This window comes from Erpetoichthys calabaricus, chromosome 12 (assembly GCF_900747795.2).
Source record: "Erpetoichthys calabaricus chromosome 12, fErpCal1.3, whole genome shotgun sequence".
In the NCBI taxonomy this organism is placed as follows: Eukaryota; Metazoa; Chordata; class Cladistia; order Polypteriformes; family Polypteridae; genus Erpetoichthys; species Erpetoichthys calabaricus.
Genome location: NC_041405.2, coordinates 145,082,668 through 145,108,935, shown reverse-complemented (window position 1 = coordinate 145,108,935; position 26,268 = coordinate 145,082,668). Strand labels below are relative to the sequence as shown.

The window sequence follows — 26,268 nt, the reverse complement described above, 5'->3', positions numbered from 1 at the left end:
TACAATCAGTTTGTGATTCAGACTACGAATGCCGTGAATGTAATTACCCCGATCTACATGCTGTCAAATAAACGAACCACACACCGTGGCGCAACGTTAGGGGCTTCGCCTCTAGCGCTGACGTCCGAGGTTTGATTCCCGTAAGCAAGTGCAGTGAGTGTGTACACCTGATGAGCCCAGAATTAGGGTGAAACACGTGTCACGTACTCTTTGCATTATTTGACAGTAAACTATTTCAACCATTCTATGATCTGCTTCTCACAACTGAGGGCACCGTGATGGATGTTAGCCGACTTGCTGACCAACCACAAGTGTTACCTGGTAGGTAACCACTCATATAATCAGATTGTGATTTAGACTACGAATGCCGTGAAATATATAATATATATATATATATTTTTTTTGGGATTCAAGACTCTTTTATCCTTGCACTCAGAAATTCAGGCCAGACTAACAAGGTTAGGCTCCATGGTGAATTGTACCTGTGACAGCTTACAGCTAAATTTAGGTTCAGCCTTCCTTTAAAAAGACATCCAGCCACTACTACTGACTCCACCACACAGCTTCATGGTGTACTGCTGTCTGACACTGAATTGCAGGCTCCCTGATGGACGAGCCCAAAGCCTGTTTTGTGTCACATGCAGGTTACCTGCACAATCTGCCTGGATCAGCAGTTCTGCCGGAGATGGAACATTGGTTCTCCAAGAGGCGGGGCTACCTGCCCATCACTTCAGGGGACTGCCCTCTCAGCCCTAAAAAGGCGGGGACAACCCACAGTCCCTTGCGGTTCATTTGAATGCGCTTGAGAGTTGGTGAGTGTTGTGATTATTTCTGCACTTTGTGCTTCTCTGACTGATTGGATTTTTGACTTTTTTGCTCTTTGGATTTTATAATGGGACTTTGTTCACCTTGGATCACCATTGCTACCAACATCCTCTTTGCATTTTGTGTTCTTATGTTTTGTTCCCAGCATTTTTTTGAAGAATAAATGTTTTATTTTTATTCTACCACCTCAAGAACATCGCTAAACTCCGCCCAACACTCACCCTGGCAGATGCAGAGAAACTCGTCCATGCCTTTGTCTCCTCCAGGCTGGATTACTGTAATGCGCTCCTCATCGGGATTCCTGGCAAGAGTATCCAGAGACTCCAGTATATTCAGAATAGCGCTGCCAGGATCCTGATGAGGGTGCGAAAGCATGACCATATCACGCCAATCCTGAAAACCCTTCACTGGCTCCCTGTCCCACTCAGAATAGAGTACAAGGTCTCTCTCCTCACCCATCAGTGCATTTATGGACATGCCCCCCTTTACTTATAGGAACTCCTTACCCCTCACGCACCCTCCGCTCTGTACACACTAACACTCTCCAAGTCCCTAGAACCAAGCTTCGCAGTATGGGTGATAGGGCTTTTTCAACTGTGGCGCCGAGGCTGTGGAACGCCCTCCCTGACTACCTGACAGCCCCACAGTCGACTGACGCTTTTAAACGAAATCTAAAAACTCATCTTTTTAGAAGGACATTTTGTTAAAGTATTAATAGATTTTCTTGTTTTATTTCTTTATTTTTACTTTGTAGCACATTGAGATTGCTAAAATATAAAGTGCAATATAAATAAAATTTATTATTATTATTTTTTACTATTATTTTAACAGATTCTGTGTCTGCCCTTGTTACTAGCCAGGTTTAATGGTTTCCCCCTCTAGTAGATATTTTTGAAATACTTCTCCATAGGTGTTGTTTCTGGAGTGTGTGGTTAAGCTTCATAGGAGTGAATTCCCCCCATCCCCATCCCCAGAAGTTACTTGGGATATCCGGACAACATACAGCCTCTTAACCCAACACCACTAATTCCCAGATGCCTCTCCTGCTTGCCCGTAGCTTGCGGCTCAGTACGCAGTCTCACAGGATCAGCCCAGTTATTCTGAAAAGCCAGCTAAGTGTAAAGTGTCTGGCACTGTAAGCAGACTCACCAGGTCTGAGATGCTATTGAGAAGCAGATCCTTCACCGTCAGGGGGAACATTCCAGATCCAGGCTGTTGATACACGTCCTGAGCTTTTTCCTGGTAAAATCCTGATTCCCAGCCATCTGAATGAGACACAACAAAGAGTCAGAGGTGCAGCATCTATGGATTTCTGACAAACCCTCATAGCCTCTTGTGTGCAAGTCATGCTAAAACACTAAGTGGCATTTGTTGGGATAGTCTATGGGTCATACCCAAATCGATGGACACGTCCAGGTCCTGAGGCTCCATCACTTGTTCCAGATTCATGGAGGCAGTGTGAGAAAAGGCAGACTTGATGTAGGACGGAGGATGGTAGAGGTAGGGGCTGTCGGGTCCCTGGCTTTGCTGTGGGCTGTCTGGCTGATCTGAGCTTGGCTCTTCAGAGATGCCGCTGTCACTGGTGGCAGGAGACCACAAGGGGGAGCCAGAGACAGACTCTCCGGGGCACAGTAGTGTGTTAAGGATCTCCTTGCTGTCCTGCTCAGTCAGCAGCTAAGGTACAAAGACATAAAAGTTAAAGGAGTGTTCTCAGTGACATCCAGCTCTATAAATTAATCGTCACCGCTTTTTATATAAAAAAAAAAAATGACAGAGACTTACATTCTGCTCTGCAACAGGCCATTCTCCCTGACCGGTGGGTGCAGGGTCTTGAAAGCCCTCGTTCCTTAGAATCCCATGCTGATGATCAAAGAGCAGATCCAAGAGCTCCATGCTTCCAAGTCCTGTATTGCACACAATCTGAAAATATAAGAGAGAGCCAGTCCAAGGTAAACACACAAGAGATACAGAATCAAGATTCAGAACACCAGGAGACCCCCAGAAAAGAAAACCTTTCAATTGGCACTGTAGGGGAGACAGCAACAATAAGGACTAAACAGTCAGTGGACATGTAGCGGAGTTCCAGGCAATTAGAATTGTCAATGGAGCCTAAAAGAGCTGTTTATGAGGACCATCAAGATGTAAGAGTGGACACTCCAGGGTCTAAAAGAAGAAGAGGCGCCAATGGAGATAGGAGGCTGTTGTGGGGTACAAAATCTGTAAATTCTGTTCTGTATTTTCATTTTATTTTGCTCAAGACAACAGATGAACTACATTCAGGACAAATCAAAGCATATCCTCTTCCCAGTTGTACCTCACTTTTAAAACAACTGTTCCAACAAAGAAAGGAAGACATGGTGATGCCTCATGCTATTGATTAGTTTATAACCTGGACATCTGGGACAACAAATAGCTAAATTATTTTTATAGCCTGGGAAAGGAAGACATGCAAATACCTCAGTCAACATCAAAAAAGTTTTATTGTTTGGGAAAATGAAATATCTAACAATCGCATCTTGCAAAACTCCCCGGTAGAATTTCATAATAAATATGCCTTGTCTGAAGAGCAACATAGGAGGGAGGAAGAAGGAGGGACGAAGACATCAGGAGAAGAAAACAGAGCGACGTCAGAAGAGGGCGGCGGTAACGTGTGGCCATTTCCATCTTCTCATCAGAAAAGCGTCTCATAAACAACTACGAGTGCTAAGACCACGAACCGCCAGCAACATTCATCCTTGTCATCTTTTAACTTTTTCTAAAGACAATATATATCCAGACATTGCTATCCACATTTTCTTTTATGCTTTTCTCTACTGGTATTATTATTATTCATGTAATAAATACCCCACTGCTTTTAACTTTCTATGCTTTGTCTTCATATTTAGAGTGATTGAAGTAATAAGGTAGATTTCTTTGAGCACCTGTTGCAGCCGGAGGTTTGCCATACGCTCTGTGCTGCGAGGTTTATTACGGCAGAGGGTGAGAGCTCCACCCAATAGTGGGGAACAGTACATAAAACTAGGCATTCTTGGCTGATAAATGGCCTATAGTCAAGGATGCTGAGCCTTTGTATGTTTAAATGTATTCTTGGAGACCAAAAATAATATTTACATCTGAGATATCTTTAAAACATCGTATGTTGTTTGTGCCGATAATAAGTAAGTCTCATGAAGTGCTGAGAGAGGGACAGGCTGTGTTATTCCTAAGGCACTTGTGTGGTTTAAAGTGCTGTGTGAGTGTCATTCATGGGGCACTGTTGTGATTAGGGTCTGTGTGTATGTAAGCCTCATGAAGTCCTAGGAGAGTGACAAGTTGTGTTATTCATGAGACACTTGTGTGGTTTAAATTGCTAGAGATTAACCAGCTGTGTGTGTGTGTCATTCATATGGCACTTTTGAGTTTCTGTGTGTATGCGTATATAGTGGTGGCTCTGAGGCTAAGGACCTGCACTGGTGATTGGAAGGTTGCCAGTTTGAATCCCGTAAAATTGACTCTGTTCTATTGGGCCCTTGAGCAAGGCCCATAACCTGCAATTGCTAAGCACTTTGAGTAGTGAGAAAAGCACTATATAAATGCAAAGAATTATATTATGTATGTGTGTGTTACTCTTAAGGTGCAAAAGCAGACCAACCCGGTAACGAATCTGATGAGTACACTTAACCCTAATAAAGGGTAAGGAGAGGGAAATACCACGATAATACAGAAGGCAGGGGACAGCAGACAAGAACAACGGTCTACTGATGCTGAGGGAGGTAAAAACTAAGAGGATTAACACAGTGGTGTAGCGTAGTGGGGGCGGCAGGGGCAGCCCGCCCCGGGCGGCACTTTTAGGGGGCGGCAAAATTTCACAATAAATAATAATAATATCTTGTAAAAATTTGAACCATACCTAAATAAGGGGGCGGCGGAATTTTCCTCCGCCCCGGGCGGCTGACACCCATGCTACGCTACTGGATTAACATTGGACAATGAGAGGGACCCAGAAGAGTGGGTGTGAGTGGACACTTAGGGTCACCAGTGGATACTTGAAGGACAATAAACAAGGACAGCTGTCACTTGACAGTGGGCGAGTGTTTTGTCTTGGTAGAGTCCTAGATGACTTGACTTTCCCCTTTAGTATACTTTATTGTGAAGCTTTTGTCAGAATGCTTCATATCTCATAGACTTGCTACTGTTTATCAGGTATTGTACGTTATAACTTTTCCTCACCTTCCTTTCTACATGTATAACCTCAGGCAATTACACAGAGAAAAGATAAGCAGGAGTTAAGTTACAATTTTAAATAATGTAATATTGATAATATTCGTAAAATAATAACAATAAGCAAAGTACAAGTGAGCATTGGCAACCATACAACCTGATAAATGCTGATGTGTAGTTTCAGGCGGCACAGAGACTTGTTAGTTACTTAAAATGTCTCAAGTTAAGTCCTCATTTTATGGCTTTCTGCAGGACAGGCCGCATGCCTGTCTCAATATGGCTGCCGAGTTGTGCTTCTGAGTGTGGTCTTCTTTTTAGAAGGGGGGTGTAAAGCAGACACATTTATCCATTCTCTGTTCAAATCCTATGTACCAATACGGTGTCGTGGAGCAGAATGGCTTGTGCTTCAAACTAACAGCCAACTTTAGACCAATAGAATTCAGATCCCCCTGTTATTGACTTATTTTCACACCTGCCCCCCCAAAAACATTTGTTGAGTGAAGCTTGCCAGCGGGATAGTTTGGCTTTCCTGTGGAGGTTGACTGAAAGTGAATGTCCTGCAGAGAATCGTTGCCAAACTGGTTGTAGGCTTTGATGCCAACCCTGCCATAAAATTCACTTTCTCAGTCAGTCCTAAAGAGTCTCGGATTAGACATGAAAGCGTACCAATGAAATTAAATACTAACATTACATTTGCCTGGTCTGACTCACAAATAAAGACAAACAAAATATTTATCAGCTTATATACAAAATTTCACCCCACACAACAGCAAGTGACAATAAAGGAGGATTAACACTGGACACTGAAGGGGGCACCTTCAAAAGTGTTTCCAGACGGAGAGAGCTGACCACATATACTTGAGGTACAAAGCCAGGACAAGCGTCACTGGACACTGAGGTGGTGACGATAAGGAAGATTAATTTTTGACACTCAGAGGGACATCAGGACTCAACCAGCTGGGATACAAAAGAACCATCAGAAGTAGAAGCTCAGGGAGATGGGCCAGTGAACATTTAAAGACACCCAACCATTGGAAGCGTCAGTGAACACTCGAGAGGACCCCCCCAACAAAAACAAACCCCAAGCAAAGACAAGTCAAAGAACATTCAGGAAAATGTAGTCTGAGTGGAGACTAGGGGTGATGGGCAAGTGAGAAATGTCAAGTAAAGAGACAAAACACTGAGCAGTGGGCAGTGGAGCACATCAAGCCAGCCTGGAGGCAGCAGACATCATCAGATACAATGGGCAGGACTTGGATGGTGGGTAGTTATTGTCTCTTCTATTGTCAGGATGGTGGGCAGTTATTGTCGCTTATACGCGCTCACTGAAGTGGCCTCCAGACAAGCAGACATGTCATGAAAATCTGAAGAGGTGCCCACAGTCCGATGATATAGACATCAGCGGTGCAATCTGGTGGGCTGAACTTTCTTTATACTGTAGAGCAGTGGTTTCCAATGTGGGGCGCACGCTCCACTGAGGGGCAATTCGAGAATTTAGGTACGTTAAACAATTTATAAAATGAAAAAACAGAAATTCACTGTTAAAAATGATAGAAGAAAATAAACAAATAATTTTTATTTTTTACGGAGGCATTTATATAAACATAGAAGGGATGGTGAAGAACCCTTTAATTTATGATTTTACAACCAGCTTGGGTTTTTCTACTTAGAAATTGTTTTTACCATTAAAATAATATGAATTGTAACGATGGTTATAAAATTTTGCAATACAGTGATCCCTCGCTATATTGCGCTTCGCCTTTCGCAGATTTTATATGTAAGCATATTTAAATATATATCGCGGATTTTTTGCTGGTTCGCGGATTTCTGAGGACAATGGATCTTTTAATTTCTGGCACATGCTTCCTAAGTTGGTTTGCCCAGTTGATTTCATACAAGGGACGCTATTGGCAGATGGCTGAGAAGCTAGATTGCTTACTTTTCTCTCTCTCTCTCTTGCGGTGACTTTCTCTGATCGTGACGTATGGGGATTGAGCAGGGGGGCTGTTCGCACACCTAGACGATACGGACGCTCGTCTAAAAATGCTGAAAGATTATCTTCACGTTGCTACCTTCTGTGCAGCTGCTTCGTGAAGTGACATGCAGCACAGTGCTTCACATACTTAAAAGCTCAAAGGGCACGTATTGATTATTGATTGTTTGTTTTTCTCTGTCTCTCTCTCTCTCTCTCTCTCTCTGCTCCTGACGGAGGGGGGTGTGAGCTGCCGCCTTCAACAGCTTTGTGCCGCGGTGCTTCGCATACTTAAAAGCCAAACAGCCCTATTGATTTGTTTGCTAGAGATTGTTTTCTCTATCTATGTGACATTCTGTGCTCCTGACACGCACTCCTTTGAAGAGGAAGATATGTTTGCATTCTTTTAATTGTGAGATGGAACTGTCATCTCTGTCTTGTCATGGAGCACAGTTTAAACTTTTGAAAAAGAGACAAATGTTTGTTTGCAGTGTTTGAATAACGTTCCTGTCTCTCTACAACCTCCTGTGTTTCCGCGCAAATCTGTGACCCAAGCATGACAATATAAAAATAACCATATAAACATATGGTTTCTACTTCACGGATTTTCTTATTTCGCGGGTGGCTCTGGAGGGATTACTGTATAACAAAAATATAAAATGATCAAAATATTACAGAAAAAGCGGTCATTAAAGTTATTTTATATTTATGAATATCACGTCACTTATTACATGTTTTCAAAACTGTATTTGCTGTATTATCATATTACTTCATATTAGATTTCTTTTTTACAATTTCTTAGTGATTTCTTTGTCAGTACTTTGTGGCACCCGGCTGGGGTTCCTACCCGGTCGGGATGCCCGGGGAGACAGGAGGAGGGCTCATGCTTCCTCCAGACCACGAGGGGGTGACCGCCCTGGTTGTATTGGGGACCACGGGTACAGGGCTTAGAAGCTCAACCCTGTAGGGGCCCGTGGTCACCGCCAGGGGGCGTCCCTGTACCTGATGGACCCTGGTGTGGCGGAAGTGCTGGGGGGAAGAAGAGAGGGAACACCCGGAGTGCTTCTGGGGAGACAGCCGGCATTTCCGCCACACTGGGGCGTGTCGGTGGAAGATTGCCAGTGCACACCTGGAGCATATCCGGGTATGGATAAAAGGGGCCACCTCCCTTCATTCGAGGCTGGAGTCGGGTGGAAGAGGACGAGGTCTGGAAGGAGAGAGAAGGAGGCGGTCTGAAGGAAAGGCATTGTGGTATTGGCCTGGACTTTGGGGGAGTTTGTGGGTTGTGTGGCACAATAATTGTAAATAATAGTTGTATAATAAACATGTGTTGGGTGACAAAACGATGTCTGCCTGTCTGTGTCCAGGCTGTTCCTCACAACTTCTACTATCCTTTCCCTCTTTTGTTTCCATGTTCTTTGGAAGCTTGTTTAGACCAAATGAATGACATTATGGGCTTCCTTGGCACAGTGGGTAGCGCTGCTGCCTCACAGTTAGGAGACCTGGGTTTACTTCCCGGGTCCTCCCTGTGTGGAGTTTGCATGTTCTCCCCATGTCTGCGTGGGTTTCCTCCCACAGTGCAAAGACATGCAGGTTAGGTGGATTGGTGATCCGAAATTGTACCGTGTGTGTGCCCTGCGGTGGGCTGGCGCCCTGCCCGGGGTTTGTTTCCTGCCTTGCGCCCTGGGTTTAGCTCCAGCAGACCCCCATGACCCTGTAGTTAGGATAAAGCGGGTTGGAAAATGGATGGATGGGCTTCCTCCACATGAGTAGGAGTTCACTGTTTGAATAGGTAATAATAAGAATAAGGTATATGATACAGTGGGGGACATCATGATTTTAGAGAGGCCTAGGTAGGGCATGGACAAAACAAGACTGGGAACCACTGCTGTAGTGTCAGTCACTGAGTTCTGGCTTCAACTTGACCATTTTCATTCTTTTTTATTTTTTCATTACTTTACTTCTGAGTCTGAAAGGTAAGCCATTGTGACAGAGTCAGGCGTCTTGACAAAGGAGCTCATTACATTAACCGCCGGCTCTCTGCTGACACTCAGTCCTGTGTTTAGTTCGGGATTACCCTTTGACTCTGAAATGCAGGCCAGTCTACTAAAGTCTGAATCCCCGATGAATGACCCCGATGTCTGCTTCAGCCAACTTCAGAACTTGACAGGTTCAGCCTCACTCAAAGAGACATCCAATTAGTACCGACTCAAACTCCATAAAGTCTCATACTAATGTCTGTGTTCAATAATGTACTGCCTTCTGCTTTCAATCACACGCAGGCCATCTGCACTATCTGACCAGATCAGCGTCCTTTCTAGAAGCACCCATCTGTCTGTCACTCAGACAAGCAGCTTTTTATTTTAATTTTATTTTTATTTTGTTCAATACTCTGTTACTTTGAATCAGAAATGTAGGCGAATCAAGCAAAGGCAGGCTTCAAGATAAACTGTACCGATGACAGCTTAAAGCTATCTGTAAGTCAGGTTCAAAATTTGGGGTCAGCCTGCTTTAATGAGGCCTCCGATTACTACACGCAGCTCTTTAATTCTTTGAGGGCAGAATATTTTTTCCAAAAAACATAGTTTCTGAAAAGCAATGGTTTCACACAGAAATAAACATAAAACATCTGTTGCTGCATGCTGTGGCTGCCAGTTTACCAAGAACGTGTGGCAGGCTTGCAGCCAGGCTGTCTTTGCATGACTGGAACAAAGTCGCAGTGCATTGCAATCTCGTCATTGTTAAGTGGCAGTCCTCCCTGGTGAGTGAGCATTGTCAGTACAACGATTAGCTGGGGACCAATCAGCTGAAGCTGGAACCTCACACTCGTTTTCAATCATCCATCCATCCATTTTCCAACCCGCTGAATCCGAACACAGGGTCACGGGGGTCTGCTGGAACCAATCCCAGCCAACACAGGGCACAAGGCAGGAACCAATCCTGGGCAGGGTGCCAACCCACCGCAGATTTTTTTTATTATAATGGAGAGATTTTTTTCATTGTTCTCATACCCATTGACTTTGAAATGCAGGCGAACTTAACAAAATCAGGCTTGGTGATAAATTGTATTTATACCAGCATACAACAATATATAAGCTGGGTTCAAAATCCACACTCAACCTCCTTTTAAGAGGCAACCAATTAATACTGACTGAGATACACAGCTTTTTATATGAATTTCTTGGTTCAGTAATGTACTGCACTGAAAAAAATCAGGTTCAATGATAAATTATATTTATCTCATCTTACAACAATGCATATGGAGAGCTGAAGAAATACCAATATGGCGGGGTTGTGATGTTCTTTTGGGTTGCTGGACACTCAATGAGGAAACACAGACACACATCTGATTGGCTGTGAGCTCAGAGTATCAGCGATGGCGGCAGGGTGTGCGTCAGCCTGATAAGGGGGCTGTTTGGCTTATCTCAGGGCACAGGATACAAACTGGCGCTACTCTGAGAAGGTGTGTCTTTGGTCAGTCGTCTTAGTGTTCAGCACACAAGCTGTGGAGATCAACCCTCAAGCAAACACTGACACCATCACACATCTCTCATTATTACTTACAGAATTATGCATTGAGCGGGCTGAGTTTGAAACCCCCCCCTCCGACATACATTTTGTCACAATGTCATGGTGACGCATCATACACAGAATTAGGATTCATGTACTTTCTCACCTCCCACAACAATGAATAAGAGCTCCCTCTAGTGGCTCCTGCACACCTCGGCCTTCTCCATCTTAAAGGGACAGCGAGACACGAAAACCCCTGGAGGTCCGACTACACAAACACAACAGCAGAAAAGCACAAAACCCTGCACTTCAGATCCTGAGGCTGTGGGCTCAGATCTGCTGCTGGCACTGCGTGACCCCGAGCAAGTCACTTCACCTACCAGTGTGCCAACTGGAAAAACAACAGAAATGGAACTGATTGTGTTTTAAATAATGCAATTCACCTTAGATGAAGGAATGATACGCATGGCCGTGGAGTCGGTACACAAAACCTCTGACTCCACAACTTGTTATGAGATTAATGTACTGACTGTGTTGTTTTATGGATTTCTTACTTAACAGACTCTTAATTGTTCCATAAAATGTGTGCGTGTTTTGGCTCTTTAGTTCATGTGTGCGTCCAGCTGAAAGGAGTTTGTGTGATGCTGTGTTCAGTTGAGTCACTTTGTCATTTGCTGTGTGGTTTGTGTCAGTCTGTATTGTGTTTATTAACTACGGGCATGTGGGTGGGCAGTGCGGCAAACTGGGGTTCAGATGCCACCAGTGACAGACACTGTGTGACCCTGAGGAGGTCACTTCACCTGCCTCTGTCAAATAACAAGTGATAGTAACAAGACAGATAGATGTGAAAGGCACTATATGACAGATAGATAGATAGATAGATAGATAGATAGATAGATAGATAGATAGATAGATAGATAGATAGATAGATAGATAGATATGAAAGGCACTATATGATAGATAGATAGATAGATAGATAGATAGATAGATAGATAGATAGATAGATAGATAGATAGATATGAAAGGCACTATATGATAGATAGATAGATAGATAGATAGATAGATAGATAGATAGATAGATAGATATGAAAGGCACTATATGATAGATAGATAGATAGATAGATAGATAGATAGATAGATAGATAGATAGATAGATAGATAGATAGATAGATAGATATGAAAGGCACTATATGATAGATAGATAGATAGATAGATAGATAGATAGATAGATAGATAGATAGATAGATAGATAGATATGAAAGGCACTATGATGATAGATAGATAGATAGATAGATAGATAGATAGATAGATAGATAGATAGATAGATAGATAGATAGATAGATAGATAGATAGATAGATAGATAATGCATTTTATTTATAGGAGCACTTTACATTAGCAGTAAATCTTAAAGTGCAACATAAAAAGTTTAAACAAAGGCAAGGCAAGTTAAAAACAGAGATAAAACAACAATAATTAGTAGCATTCTTGTTAATATGCTTTCCTAAATAGAAAAGTCTTTAGCTGTTATTTAAAACAGCTCACAATCTGCTGTGTTCTCAGGCTCTCTGGTAGGACATTCCAGAGCCCTGGAGCAGCGGCTGCAAAGGCTCGGTCACCCATTGTATGAAGTTTGGTCACAGGGGGGCGAAGGCGGTAGGTATTTGTAAATCGGAGGTTTCTTGTGGTGGATTGTAGTATAAGGAGTTCTTTAAGATATTGTGGAGCATTTCCGTGGATACACTGGTGAGTAAACAAACAGAGTTTGTATTCGATACGGAGGTGGATAGGGAGCCAATGAAGTGACCGAAGGATTGGTGAAATGTGGTCATATATCTGCACCTTCATCAGGATCCTTGCAGCACTATTTTGAATTTATTGTAGCTTTTGAAGGCTCTTGTTGGGTATCCCAATGAGGAGTGCATTACAATAATCCAGTCTGGATGAGACAAAGGCATGAACCAGCTTTTCAGCATCACAGAGGGAGAGGTAGGGATGGAGTTTGGCTATGCTTCGGAGATGAAGGAATGCAATTTTACAAAGGTGATGGACATGTGTATCAAATGACACATGGGCGTCTAACTTGACACCCAGATTTGTAACAGAAGGGGAAAGGGCAATGGTACGGTCAGAAACGGAAATACAATTTACAGAGGAATGAAGTTGATGGAGGGTGCCAATTAAAAGAGCTTCAGTTCTGGAGCTGTTCAGCTTGAGGAAGTTCTTGGACATCCAGGCCTCAATCTCATCCAAGCAAGAGGAAAACGTTGATGGAGGTGTGAGAGAAGTCGAATCCAGTCTCACATAGAGCTGCGTATCATCGGCATAGCAATGGAATGAAACTCCATTGATAGATAGATAGATAGATAGATAGATAGATAGATAGATAGATAGATAGATAGATAGATAGATAGATAGATAGATAGATAGATGTGAAAGGCACTATATAATAGAGTGGCAGTGGGACATGGAGGTGAAGACTTTGGACTTCACACTCTGAGGTTTTGGGTTCAAATCCCACCACTGTCACTGTGTGACCCTGAGCAAGTCACTTCACCTGCCTGTGGTCCAGTTGCAAAGGAAATGCACCCAGCTGTGTCTCAGATGTTGGAAGTTATCTTGTATAAAGACATCAGTCAAAATGACAGATGATATAAGTAAGCTTTGAATTGCCTGTGGTATGCAATGAGGATCCAGCTAATTTGAAGCAGAAGACATGATAAGCTTTAACAGATCTCTGGAGGACACCTCAGCTATTAGCTCAACATACGTACCTGATGGGCTGAGTGGTCTCCTCTCGTTTCTGACTTTTGTTATATTAGCAGAGCCCACTTTTTCTAGTATGGGGTTGTGGTGCCTCACTGACGCCGCGTCTTGTGAGCAACTCCCACACCAGTCGGTGGTCTGTGAACGGCTTGCATGTTCTCCCCGTGTGTCTATATGGGTTGCCCAGCGTGTGTTAGATGGGTTAGGGGTTTCTGAATGTGTCCTTGTGTGTGTGTGTGTGTGAGCGAGTGAGCCCTGCGCTGCACTAGTGCCTGATGCTGCCAGGACAGGCTTGTGCCCTAATTAGTCTGGACTGGTTTAAGCAGGTTTGGGAGTGAACTGTATTTGTACAGAATAAACACACACAACCCTGAATTAGGCTCATCCTCTACGTGTGTTTGAGTTCTCTTGATGCAGTTTAAGATCTTACACCAAATACACTTCTGTGAGCTACGAGTGCTCGCATATTCCCAGATATCGATCCAGCGCGGGAGCAGCATAAGCAAATACGTTTATTTTGGAACTGCTCCAGCCTGTACAGCTTCTGGGCTTTAATTTTTAACTCGCTGTCTGCTATATTGAGATCAAATGCTCTCTTTTTAGTGCTGTCCACTTCACGGGCAGCCAAACAAACGGCAGGCTGCGGAGTGTCTGCGGTGCGCCACCTTGTGGACGTCTCGGTGCAGGACGCGAGCGGCCTCCCTCACACGACGCTCGGCTGAAGAGTAAAACGCTCCATTAAATTTGAGAGAAAAGGACCCCCTGCTCTCGGCAACACGGACATTTTGGTTTCTCGCAGACAGCCGTGTGATATTTTCGGCAGTTCTCACCTCCTGTTATTTTCCGGGTGTCTTCCTCGGACCTCATCCGATTTTTTTCCTATCCATGGATAAGGCCCAGTTCACTCTGTTGGAACCTTCTCTGCACTTCTTCACTTTTTATTTTTGCAATGGGAAGTAACTCTTCTCGTCACGTTTATGCTTCCGATTTGTACACATATTCATGTTTTCTCAGGTGTGACTTTTGAATTTAGGTAGTTACAGTTTCCCCATTTTCCTGCAGTGTTTTAAGTAACGTCTAAAATGTATAAAGTTAAAAAACACCGAATTACATCATTCTATACAATACAGACACCATAAAAAAGTTTTCACAAATTACAATCGTAACACAAACGCTCATTAAAAACACGTAAATTCTAGATTTCTAATATCTTAAGTTTCAAACTTCTATGATATTAAAAAAAAAAAAACTTTCACACATCAGCCAACAAACTGCACAAAAGAACGGCACCGTATAACACACACACAGCTAGTAAAGACACCAGGGTGACACAAAGGTGACATCAAGGGTGACCCAAAGTGTGCAGGAGAGAAAGGCGTGCAGAGGTGTGCCGCACAACAATGGATACGCTCGACAAAAAAAAAAAAAAAAAAAAAAAAAACGAAAAATAAAATACAGGCACACAAATAAAACACAAAAAATCTTAAACTTACACGCTCACACCGTGATCAAGCCCGACTCAAGACCCCCACGGGCCCCCGGGTGACTCGTACTGTTAACAGCGCAGCGCACCGACCCCCAGCTGCGCGGCATTTCCAGCTCCTGGCGCTCATAAACAGCTTGGTAAGATAAGAGCCCCCTTTGGTCTTCCCGTTAAACGGGGTCTGTAATTACTTATACATTACGTCGTTGTTGAGGCAGTTTTTCATTTTTCTCCGATCTCTTTTTAATTGTGCTTAAATAAAGGGCCGCTATCGCAGTACAAATAGCAAACACCTGACTCATGAAACTGAGGCTTATTAAAATTAGCCTGATAAATTGAAACAAAGACGCGTTTACCGAATCTCCTCATTATACTACACAAAAAACACACACCTGCTAAAAGGACACAACACCAATCGTGACAGACACGCTGCGAGGGTCTCACAAATCGCATACACTCTTCAAAATAAAAGATGCCAGCGGGGAACCATTTTAGTTTCTCAAATGAACCCACCCACATGAAGGTTCTAGAATGAATTTCATTTATTTCGCCCTGTAACAGGCTCCATACTTTAAATAGTCATAAAGAGATGGGAAAAGATCTGCGACACCCCAATGGCTCCCGATTTTAAAAGGACTCTCACTGCTTACATAAAGTAACTCCGGCTAAGTTCGGCTTTTCTTATTCTGTTAGTCCCCTTTATGTAGCCCACCATACTGTAAACGTTTCCGTTTTTCTGCATGTCACGTAGTTTTTCAAAGCACAACGAAGCAAATGTGCAAAGAACCCGTCGCAGAATGGTATCCTTCAATAAGGGCGCGCACAAAAAGGCGAGCTTCAAAAGGGCGACCTCAGTTGAGCGAATGTTTTAATATTCTTGCTTTAGTCTTTTTATACGTTCAATCATTGCCTTTATCTAATACATTTTCTGTAATACATTTGTCGCCGCGCCCAATTGAGGTCGCCCTTTTGAAGCTCGCCTTTTTGTGCGTGCCCTTATTGAATAGAACCGTCGCAGAATGAAATGGGGCTTCTTGGTCAAGCAAAGGCTCGATGAGGGACCACGCTACCCGGTAAAGAACCATAAAGCGCCGTTAAAGAGCCAGTGTGTTAATAGTGCAGTGCGGTTTAATGTGTCCAGAACAGAAAAAAAAAACCACAATATTTGTGTTATTATAGAAATGCAAGAATACACACACGAACACTCCAACACACGCACGTCACATATAAGACAACTCCGTTAGGTTTACATTTTAAAGAGCAGCCCGTCATACCGCCAGGACCGCGGAGTCGGAAGCAGATATCAGGAAAGAACGTACTGACAAATTGTAATAAAACGTGTAAAAATGTGCAATTTCACATGTACCAATTCGGCCAAATTATTTATTTCTTTTCATGATACGTTTTAATTTATATTGAAAAGTGATCTGTTTTTTTTTTCAAAATATAACAAATTTACTGAAGTTTAAGCCTCATGCACAAATTCACAGTAGGAAGACTTTTAACAAGTTTGGCAGTTTTTGAAAACTTTACAGTCACAGCAGACGAAAAATTACCAATGTCACCGCAGTGTAGAAGATGTTGATGAGAAAAAGGATGTGAAGCAAAAATCAGCGGTTTTAGTGTTATGAAAAGTAAACACCTTAGTAATAATTCAAAAAAGGCTTGAAAAGACAGTAGCGTTTTCATCCAGAAGTGGCAGAGGCTCCTCTTGGCAGCCATGAAATGCCTGGTGTCTTGTATGTTGTGGGCTTTCAACAAAAACACTCAATCTGTTAGTCAAGAGGAATCGGAGGTGTCGAGTGCCGACTGCACAGCCTGACATGTTATTCCTTATTACTGGGCTGACATCTTTAACCAAAGGCGACTTACGGGACTTAAAATACAATTAGTCACATTTCATTTTACAGCTGGAGCACAGACAAGTGAAGTGACTTCCTCGGAGTCACACAGTGTCAGTAGTAGGATCTGAACCCACAATGTCAGGGTTCGAAGTCCAAAGCCTTAACCACCACACCATACTATCTATGTAACCATTATATAGTGTTTATATATTATATAGTGCCCTTAACATCTATCTATCTATCTATCTATCTATCTATCTATCTATCTATCTATCTATCTATCTATCTATCATATAGTACCTTTTGTATCTTTCTATCACATATTGCCTTTCGTATCTACTATATAATGCCTTTCATATCTATCTATCTATTTATCACATATTGCCTTTTGTATCTAGCATATGTAATCTTTTACATCTATCAATCAATCATATAGTACATTTTGTATCTATCTTTGTATTATATAGTGCCTTTCACATCTATTACAGTATATAGTGCCTTTCATATCTATTACAGTATATAGTGGCTTTCATATCTATTATATAGTGCCTTTCATATCTATCTATGTATTATATAGTGCCTTCATATCTATCTATCTATCTATCTATCTATCTATCTATCTATCTATCTATCTATCTATCTATCTATCTATTACAGTATATAGTGGCTTTCAGATCTATTATATAGTGCCTTTCATGTCTATTACAGTATATAGTGCGTTCATATCTATCTATCTATCTATTATATAGTGCCTTCATATCTATCTATCTATCACAGTATATAGTGCCTTTCATATCTATTATATAGTGCCTTTCATATCTATGTATTATATAGTGCCTTCATATCTATCTATCTATCTATTACAGTATATAGTGGCTTTCATATCTATTATATAGTGCCTTTCATATCTATCTATTACAGTATATAGTGCGTTCATATCTGTCTATCTATCTATTATATAGTTCCTTCATATCTATCTATCTATCTATTACAGTATATAGTGGCTTTCAGATCTATTATATAGTGCCTTTCATGTCTATTACAGTATATAGTGCGTTCATATCTATCTATCTATCTATTATATAGTGCCTTCATATCTATCTATCTATCACAGTATATAGTGCCTTTCATATCTATTATATAGTGCCTTTCATATCTATGTATTATATAGTGCCTTCATATCTATCTATCTATCTATCTATCTATCTATCTATCTATCTATTACAGTATATAGTGGCTTTCATATCTATTATATAGTGCCTTTCATATCTATCTATTACAGTATATAGTGCGTTCATATCTGTCTATCTATCTATTATATAGTTCCTTCATATCTATCTATCTATTACAGTATATAGTGTCTTTCATATCTATTATATAGTGCCTTCATATCTATCTATGTATCTATTATATAGTGCCTTCATATCTATCTATCTATCTATCTATCTATCTATCTATCTATCTATCTATTATATAGTGCCTTTCATATCTATTATATAGTGCCTTCATATCTATCTATCTATCTATTATATAGTGCCTTTCATATCTATCTATTACAGTATATAGTGCGTTCATATCTGTCTATCTATCTATTATATAGTTCCTTCATATCTATCTATCTATTACAGTATATAGTGCCTTTCATATCTATTATATAGTGCCTTCATATCTATCTATCTATCTATTATATAGTGCCTTCATATCTATCTATCTATTACAGTATATAGTGCCTTTCATATCTATTATATAGTGCCTTCATATCTATCTATCTATCTATTATATAGTGTCTTTCCTATCTATCTATCTATCTATCTATCTATCTATCTATCTATCTATCTATCTATCTATTATATAGTGTCTTTCCTATCTATCTATCTATCTTATAGTGCCTTTCATATCTGTCTATCTTTAATCTGTCCATTATCTGGCTGACACCTTCCTCCAAGATGACTTGCTACTTTTGAGATACTGTACGGCTGATTCCATTTCTTTTGTTTTTCCAGTTGGAGCCCAGTCAGGTGACGTGACCTGCTCAGGGTACCACAGTGTCACTGGTGTGATTTGAACCCCAGTTCGCCACACTGCCTGCCCACATGCCCGTAGTTAAGACACACAACACAGACTGACACAAACCACACAACAAATGACAAAGTGGCTCATCTCAACACATTACACCCCCACCCATAGGCTGGACACACACGAGAACTGAAGCGCCAAAACACAGACCTTTAGTGGAACAATTATAAGTCTGTTCAGCAACAAACAGATACAGTAAAAGAAAAACCAGAACACAAAACACTAACAGACAATGCACAATAAGACAACAACCACAAAGACAGAATAAAGGGAAGTATAGTTCACCTGTGGAACACAAATCAAATATGTAACAGGCAAATCATATATATACTACATGTGTAGAAAATGGAAACGATTCTGATAAACAATGATTTGTACAAACTGACACAACTGACATATGAACATAAAGCCTGGAGCCCACCGCCTCGTGCAGATCCCACGGTACAAATGAAGGCGCCCTACACACACAATCCACACAAATGAACACAACACTCTTTAACCAGATAAGAGACGCAGTGGGCCCGAGCCCACACTGGCAGCATCTTTGTGAGGCAGGAGCCCACCCAGGATTCTTGCCCCCCCACTGATTTACACAAGCAGACATGAGATATAAAGATCTCGTTTCCCAGAACTGCCGGACCAGCCAGCCCACACGTTGCACACCAGCTCACCTCACTAACAGTAAGCGCCATGGCTCCAGTTTCTGCTGCCCAGAGGTTGGTCACTTGTGAGTCTGTGGCCCCTCTCACCGATTCTGTCAAAGCTCCGTCTGGAATTGATGACAAAGTTTAAACTCCAACGGGACAGAAAGTGCACTGGGGGGGATTGCAACACCTGTAGGGGTCCTGATAGGCTGTCACTGGGCATGAAGGTGTAGCTCAGGGCAGCACTTAATGACTGGCATCTCCTGCTGACCAATGGGAGCGGAGGAAGCGGATTGTGTCTGAGGATCGCTGCGGGTCTTGATGGCACCAGTTCCAGAGAAGCCTGGGAGGTCCAAAGTACAAAAAGCTGATGGCTGGCTGAACTCTGACACAGTTTGATAAAGCAGCGCCATACAAAATGCCCCCGGGCACCACCAAGAGTGTTTTTTATCTTTGTGAGAGGAGGATTTTGCACAACAAACACATTATAAACACATGACATCATGGCTTTGCTAAAATTAATAGTCAGCTTTCCTGGACATCACAGACAGAGGAGTCCACTTCTTGGGGTCAAAACTCAGACCTGGCAGGAAGAGAACTGGCATCAGAATGCACTGACCAGCTCTGGGGTCAGACTGTCCTTACTGGTCAAGCTGCTCTTTGTTCCATTGGTCATGTTTGACAGGACAGACGTGCCCTGCGCTGCTGGTGGTTGGGGGTGCTCCAAATTCTCCTTGTCCATCTATGAGGAGGACAGTGGGCTAGTGAAGGTGCCCAGCACTGTGTAGGCATGAGGTCCTGGAGTCGGGTGTTGGAGTTTGTAGGTTTGGCACCAACTGGCAATACACTAAACTGATGAGAAGGAAATTACTTTGGGCCAAAGTGCAATGTTCAAGTCGAGTGTTCTTGTCTCATCAGGTGACCAGATCTGAAATAAAATGATTCAGCCTTTATTAGGGGTGATTTGTGTTAGATTAGGGAAAGGGTGGGCGGAGGCGTCCATATCAGCCAGTACCTTCAGCCTCTAATTGCATATCTCAGGCACATAATGTCACTGGCCGAGTCACCCGGGATGGAAAGACTAATACGGTTTATGGTGGCTTCACCTGCAGTGGCCTCTCCGGGCTGTTGGGTGAGGCTGAGGGATGACAGACGTGTCCCCAGCGGGTGTCACTCAATGAAGTGCTGGCCATTGTTCTGAATGGCTCACACAAGTTAACCTTGAGCTTGGACTTGTCATGACTGATACAGGTGCCTGGTGGGGGCGCCCTCTGCTGGGTACATTGGCAGACTTCTGGCCTTCGGGTGGGAGAGAAGAGAAGCAATATTTACATTTGCTTAGCCAATGCGTATGTCCAAAGTCACTTACAGACCAGGGGGACATGTAAACACCAGTCTGGAGGACTGTTTGGGGACAAGTGTGACAGGACAAGGGTACAAAATTGATCATCCTAGCTGAAGAGCTCACAACAAGATGCAAAACAATGCTAGTCACACTTTCTTGCTTAGAAGAACCAATCAAAGCCATTATCAACTAGACAGAAGTTCACTGGGCATAAGACACACAATGAGGGAGTCAGCAGTTTGGATGGAGGTGGGCAGCTCGTTCCACCAAATGAGAAGAGTCTGAACTGAGATTTGATACCACACAGAGGTGGCACCACTAGATGGTATTCATCAGCAGGCCTGAGTGGATGAGAAGGAGTGTAGGACCTCACAAGTGTCTCCATAGATATAAAACTGCGCTGACCCACCGACTACTCTGCAGGTGAGCACCAAGGATTTGAACTTAATGTGAGTTACTGGAGGGACATAGTGAAGTGACCTGTAAAGAGGAGTGACATGTGCCCTCCTCAGCTGGATGAACACAAGACGTGCCACTGCATTTGGAATCATGCTGGTGCTCCTGCCTGAAGGGAGTTGCAGTAGCGCAGTCGTGACAAGACTACAACGTGGACATGGAGAAGGAATGAAGAAGAAAAAATGATAGACTGACAAGAGCACAACACCTGCTAGATAGATAGATAAATAGATAGATAGATAGATAGATAGATAGATAGATAGATAGATAGATAGATATGAAAGGCACTATATAATAGATATGAAAGGCACTATATAATAGATAGACAGACAGTTAGATAGATATGACAGGCAGTATATAATGGATAGATATGAAAGGCACTATATAATAGATAGATATGAAAGGCACTATAGATAGATAGATAGATAGATAGATAGATAGATAGATAGATAGATAGATAGATAGATAGATAGATAGATAGATAGATAATGAAAGGCACTACATACAAGATACACAGATAGAAACAACATATGATACAACATATGATAGTCCTTTTACATTACAGTAGACAGAGAGATTGATGTGAAAGGTGCACGTATAAAAGATACACAGCTAGGTAGAAAGGCACTTGATACTCCTTTGATGGTACAGTAGATAAAAGCATTATCATTTTTGGAGGTCATTTTGTCTGCTACTCTGGCTTCTGTCTTTTCAGGTGTTTCACTTGCTCTGAGCCAGCAGGTGGCACTGCTATGCAAAATGTAGCACACAAGAAAAAAAATCCACTGGGACCTCCAAGGTCGAAATTTTGGGTTCCAAAGTATCTATCTTGACTGTGTGGTTCTACAGAGCAACTGTGAAAAGACAGACTAATGGAAGCAACTAATGGAAGACAGACAGACAGACAGACATTCTATTTTTTTACTTTCGTAAGATTTGCATTGGGTGTGTCGGGGATGGACAAGATTAGAAATGAGTACATTAGAGGGTCAGCTCAAAGTTGGACGGTTTGGAGACAAAGTCAGAGAGGCGAGATTGCGTTGGTTTGGACATGGACAGAGGAGAGATGCTGGGTATACTGGGAGAAGGATACTAAGGATAGAGCTGCCAGGGAAGAGGAAAAGAGGAAGGCCTAAGAGAAAGTTTATGGATGTGGTGAGAGAGGACATGCAGGTGATGGGGGTGACAGAGCAAGATGATGAGGACAGGAAGATATGGAAGAAGATGATCCACTGTGGCAACCCGTAAAGGGAGCAGCGGAAAGAAGAAGTATACATAGTATAGAGAACGTATAGTAATCGCGAAAAAAATCGACCTCGAGATTTTGATTAATCTCCATGTTTCATGCACTCCTGAACATGTTGTGACCATTTTGCAGTTATGTCTGTGTGTGTGTCTATCTTTGCGTATGTATGGAAACACGATAACTTGAGAATGCTTTGAGTTAGATAAATGAAATCTGGCATATGGATGTTATATCAAAATGTTAGTTTTCTATCACCTTTTGGGTACCATACGTCAACAGGAAGTGGTACTTTTACATGAGCACATTTCTAAATTGAATGAATTTCCACAGAAGATTGTCAATTCATCGGTGAACTTACACAACTCAGTGTTAGTATTTCTGTTCAGTACTTATCACGTATGATTGGCTACAAATGAACAGTAACAGTTGGTAAGTTTGTTTTTCATAGTTACAAATTATTTTGTCAATGAAAAAAAATAGTTTTATCGCTAATTATGGTGGTTGTTTGAACTAATTTAATCTTCTTATATAATATGCTGTCCGTTTGTCTGTCCAGGATTTTAAATCACCTGTAGCTCACAAACCGTTTGACCAATTGACCTGAAATTTGGTACACATACACTACCTGATGCCTACTGTCTGCTCTCAGGGTGATAATTGACCTCCAAGGTCAAAGATCAACCCAGGAAGGTCAAGGTCAAAAATCAAATAAGCTGTAGCCAGAAATTTGGTACACATACAGTATACTACCCTGAAACTGTGCAATACAGCTTTATATTAAAAGCGAATAGTTTTGAAATTATTGCTGTATTTATTTTTATTTTATTTTATTGCAGAATCAGCTCTTGGCAGTGGGCAGCAGGGATGCCATGCAGCGCATGGGTACGGGCGCGGAGTATGGTCAAGTCAAGTGTATTCACTGCACTTATCGTGCAGTACGCCGTTACTGGTAATATATATTACGATTAATGAAATCATTACTTCATAACTTTTCCAGTAAGAGATCATTTTTAATTGAAGTATAGATATTCTTTAAAATTTTGAAATTTACTGCACATACCGTACCTTTCTGATTTATGCTAACCATTTACCTCTGTCCTTACGTTTAATTCCACGGATTGTATTTCATATATGTTTTGATCACTCATCAATTTTGTGCTGTTTCTCCTCATTTTTCATATTTTTTGGATTGCCAGAACTTCTTTTTATTACCTACATTTAATTTTTTATTTGAAAATGAGAGTCAAAAAGCAAACCGCATCACAAAGGCAGAAAAAAATGAATCAGTTGCATACATATTTACGATCTGATTGGTCATATAAACAGAATAAAAGAGTCAAAGACAGGGCTAGCATAATATATAGTTTGGGGAATATCTAAATATTCATCATATTAAGTCAGAGTTTATTAACTACATTACACGTATTGTTATTTTTAACTGTTACTAGGGGCCTCGTCCCCTGCTTGCTTCACTCGCCAACCCCCCTGGCCTGTACTACATGCCAGCCACTTCGCGTCTCTGCCGCTTGTGTTTGTGGATTATTTCACTTTCACCAAACAACAAATCTTTTAATTCTCGCAGATACGCCTCTTCATTGGGAAGAAACACTACTTTTCCCCGATGGCAACACGAATTAGACGATCTACAAGTTTCCGACTTAAAGTTTAAAGGCAAACAAAGTCTACAAACGTCTGTCATATCACCTGTGTCCATATATTCGATCTCTTTTCGTTGTTCCGTTATTTCGCTGAGTAATCATTTCTGTTTGTTTCCGCTAATGTGATCTTTACTATCATTTTTTTGAGACTTTCAAATTTCCATACTTCCATTATCTCTAACCTGCTCTGCATGTGTATCGCGCCAATGTCTTTGAACCTCTTTACGATATTCTACTTTGTCATCTACTCTTTTATTTCCGGCCCCACGTGTGGTTAACTCTCTTGGTACAAAGTCTCGTCTCGCAGGACCTGAAAGTGTCTCTCTGAGAAAGTCTCATCTCAGGATTTTTTTATTAAAATAGAGAGATATAACTCATCAGCAATGCAACCAAATTACATGGTACAAGCACAAAATAACACTGTAATTGGAAATGCATCTAATCAGGTAAAAGAACTATCAAATAAACTTGAAATTTAAACAGGTACATGTTTTGTTTCACAAGCTGACATATTCATACAATTAATATATCATCTCTACGTATACGAGAAGGTCGAGTGGAGAACGCTCCAGATTTTTTTATATATATTGATATATCACGTTATTTGTTCTTCATGCATTTGGCCACAGAACAAACAAGTGCAGCGTGGCACGGTGGTGCAGTGGTACCGCTGCTGCCTCCCAGTTAGGAGACGTGGGTTCACTTCCCAGGTCCTCCCTGAGTGGAGTTTGCATGTTCTCTCCATGTCTGCATGGGTTTCTTCCGGGTGCTCCAGTTTTCTCCCACGGTCCAAAGACATGCAGATTAGGTGGATTGGCGATCCTAAAATTTTCCCTGGGTGGGTGGGTGTGTGCCCTGCAGTGGGCTGGCACTCTGCCCGGGATTTGTTCCTGCCTTGCGTCATGTGTTGGCTGGGATTGGCTCCAGCGGACCACCGTGAATTTTGGTGCAAGTGCAATTACAGTCCCTAACCCTGGCCTTTCTCTCATCCAGGAGAAGGTCAATGGCTACTGCTTGGTGAAAAGACTGCAGCCCTCTGCCGGAGTGGTGGCTCTAACCTGCACTCTCAATCGGAAGGTTGCCGGTTTGAATCACATAAATGGCAAAAGTGACTGTACTTCATTGGGCCCTTTGAGCAAAGCCCTTAACCTGCAATTGCTCTGTCCTGGGTATGACCTTAATCTGCATCCAGCCCTACTTGTAGGCCCTCCAACCTGCAGGGAAAAACCTGGAGATTGGTGGAAGAACTGGCACTCCGGCCACCATAAAAAACATCCCAGTGTTCCACTCCATCTGAACTAGGGTGGTGCTGAGGTGTCACCCATCACATGGCTGCACTCGGGTCCTAATCTGGGATCCTGAGTAGCTTTGTCATGTGGTGGGTGCGGCAATGCGCTGTATCAGCGTCTGCTCCTAACCTCCTCCTCTGCCTATAACAGGCCTTCCAGTTTATTTGATCAACGAGACTCTGACATTTTCTGGTGTGGAAGAACTACTAAGCAGTACATCGTGAGCAGAACAGAACCTATCAGTTTTAACTGTGTTACGAAAACCAACAAGCACATTGATGCTTTTGGGAATAAAGTGAGAAGGAGCTTTTGGTACAGTGGCCGAGAAGTCATCTCAAGTCCAGCAGCTGCTGTCTCAGTTAGGATGTGTGACTGAGGGGGACATCACCCTGAGGAGATACAAAGATGGTGAAATCTCCACATAAGCTGAATTCATTAAGTACGTATTTAGACCCCTTCACTTTCTGCATACTTTATTGTGTTGTAAATTTCACTTTAAATGGTTACGTTTGCCATTTTTGCCCATCAATCTACAACCCAAAATCAGAAAAAGTTGGGATGTTATGGAAAATACAAAAAAAAAAAAGCGGTGATTCTTAAATTTACTCTGACTTTTATTTCATTACAGACAGTTTTGTCTGGTCAACTTTATTCTCATTTATCTCAAAATAATCTGTATGTACAGTTCCAGTCTGATTTTCACCCTCTCCATAGTACAGAAACGGCACTTATCAAAATTACTAATGACCTCCTTATGGCTGCTGACTCTGATTTAATTACTATTCTCATCCTTCTTCATCTGAGTGTGGTCTTTGACACTATTTGTCACACTACTCTTCTCACATAGATTATCTTCGATTGGCATTACCCACACTCCACTAGATTGGTTCAGATCCTATCTCTTAGGCCGCACTCAGTTAATTCAGCTTAAAACTTTCACATCCCAACCCACTGCT

At 42.0% G+C, this 26,268-nt stretch overlaps 1 protein-coding gene across 2 annotated transcripts in view; it reads right to left on the bottom strand.

Moving 5' to 3' along the window:
* Window positions 1-19,504, bottom strand: part of LOC114662801 (cyclic AMP-responsive element-binding protein 3-like protein 3-A) — a 36,496-nt gene extending 16,992 nt beyond the window's left edge. For both annotated transcript variants that reach the window (XM_028816474.2, XM_028816475.2), the window contains exons 1-4: window positions 19,346-19,504; window positions 2,608-2,745; window positions 2,220-2,499; window positions 1,975-2,090 (exon numbers count right to left, since the gene is read on the bottom strand). In XM_028816474.2, coding sequence (XP_028672307.1) covers window positions 1,975-2,090; window positions 2,220-2,499; window positions 2,608-2,745; window positions 19,346-19,366 — 555 coding nt within the window. In that variant the 5' untranslated portion in view covers window positions 19,367-19,504. The remainder of the gene's footprint in view (window positions 1-1,974; window positions 2,091-2,219; window positions 2,500-2,607; window positions 2,746-19,345) is intronic.
* Window positions 19,505-26,268: the final 6,764 nt, after the last annotated feature.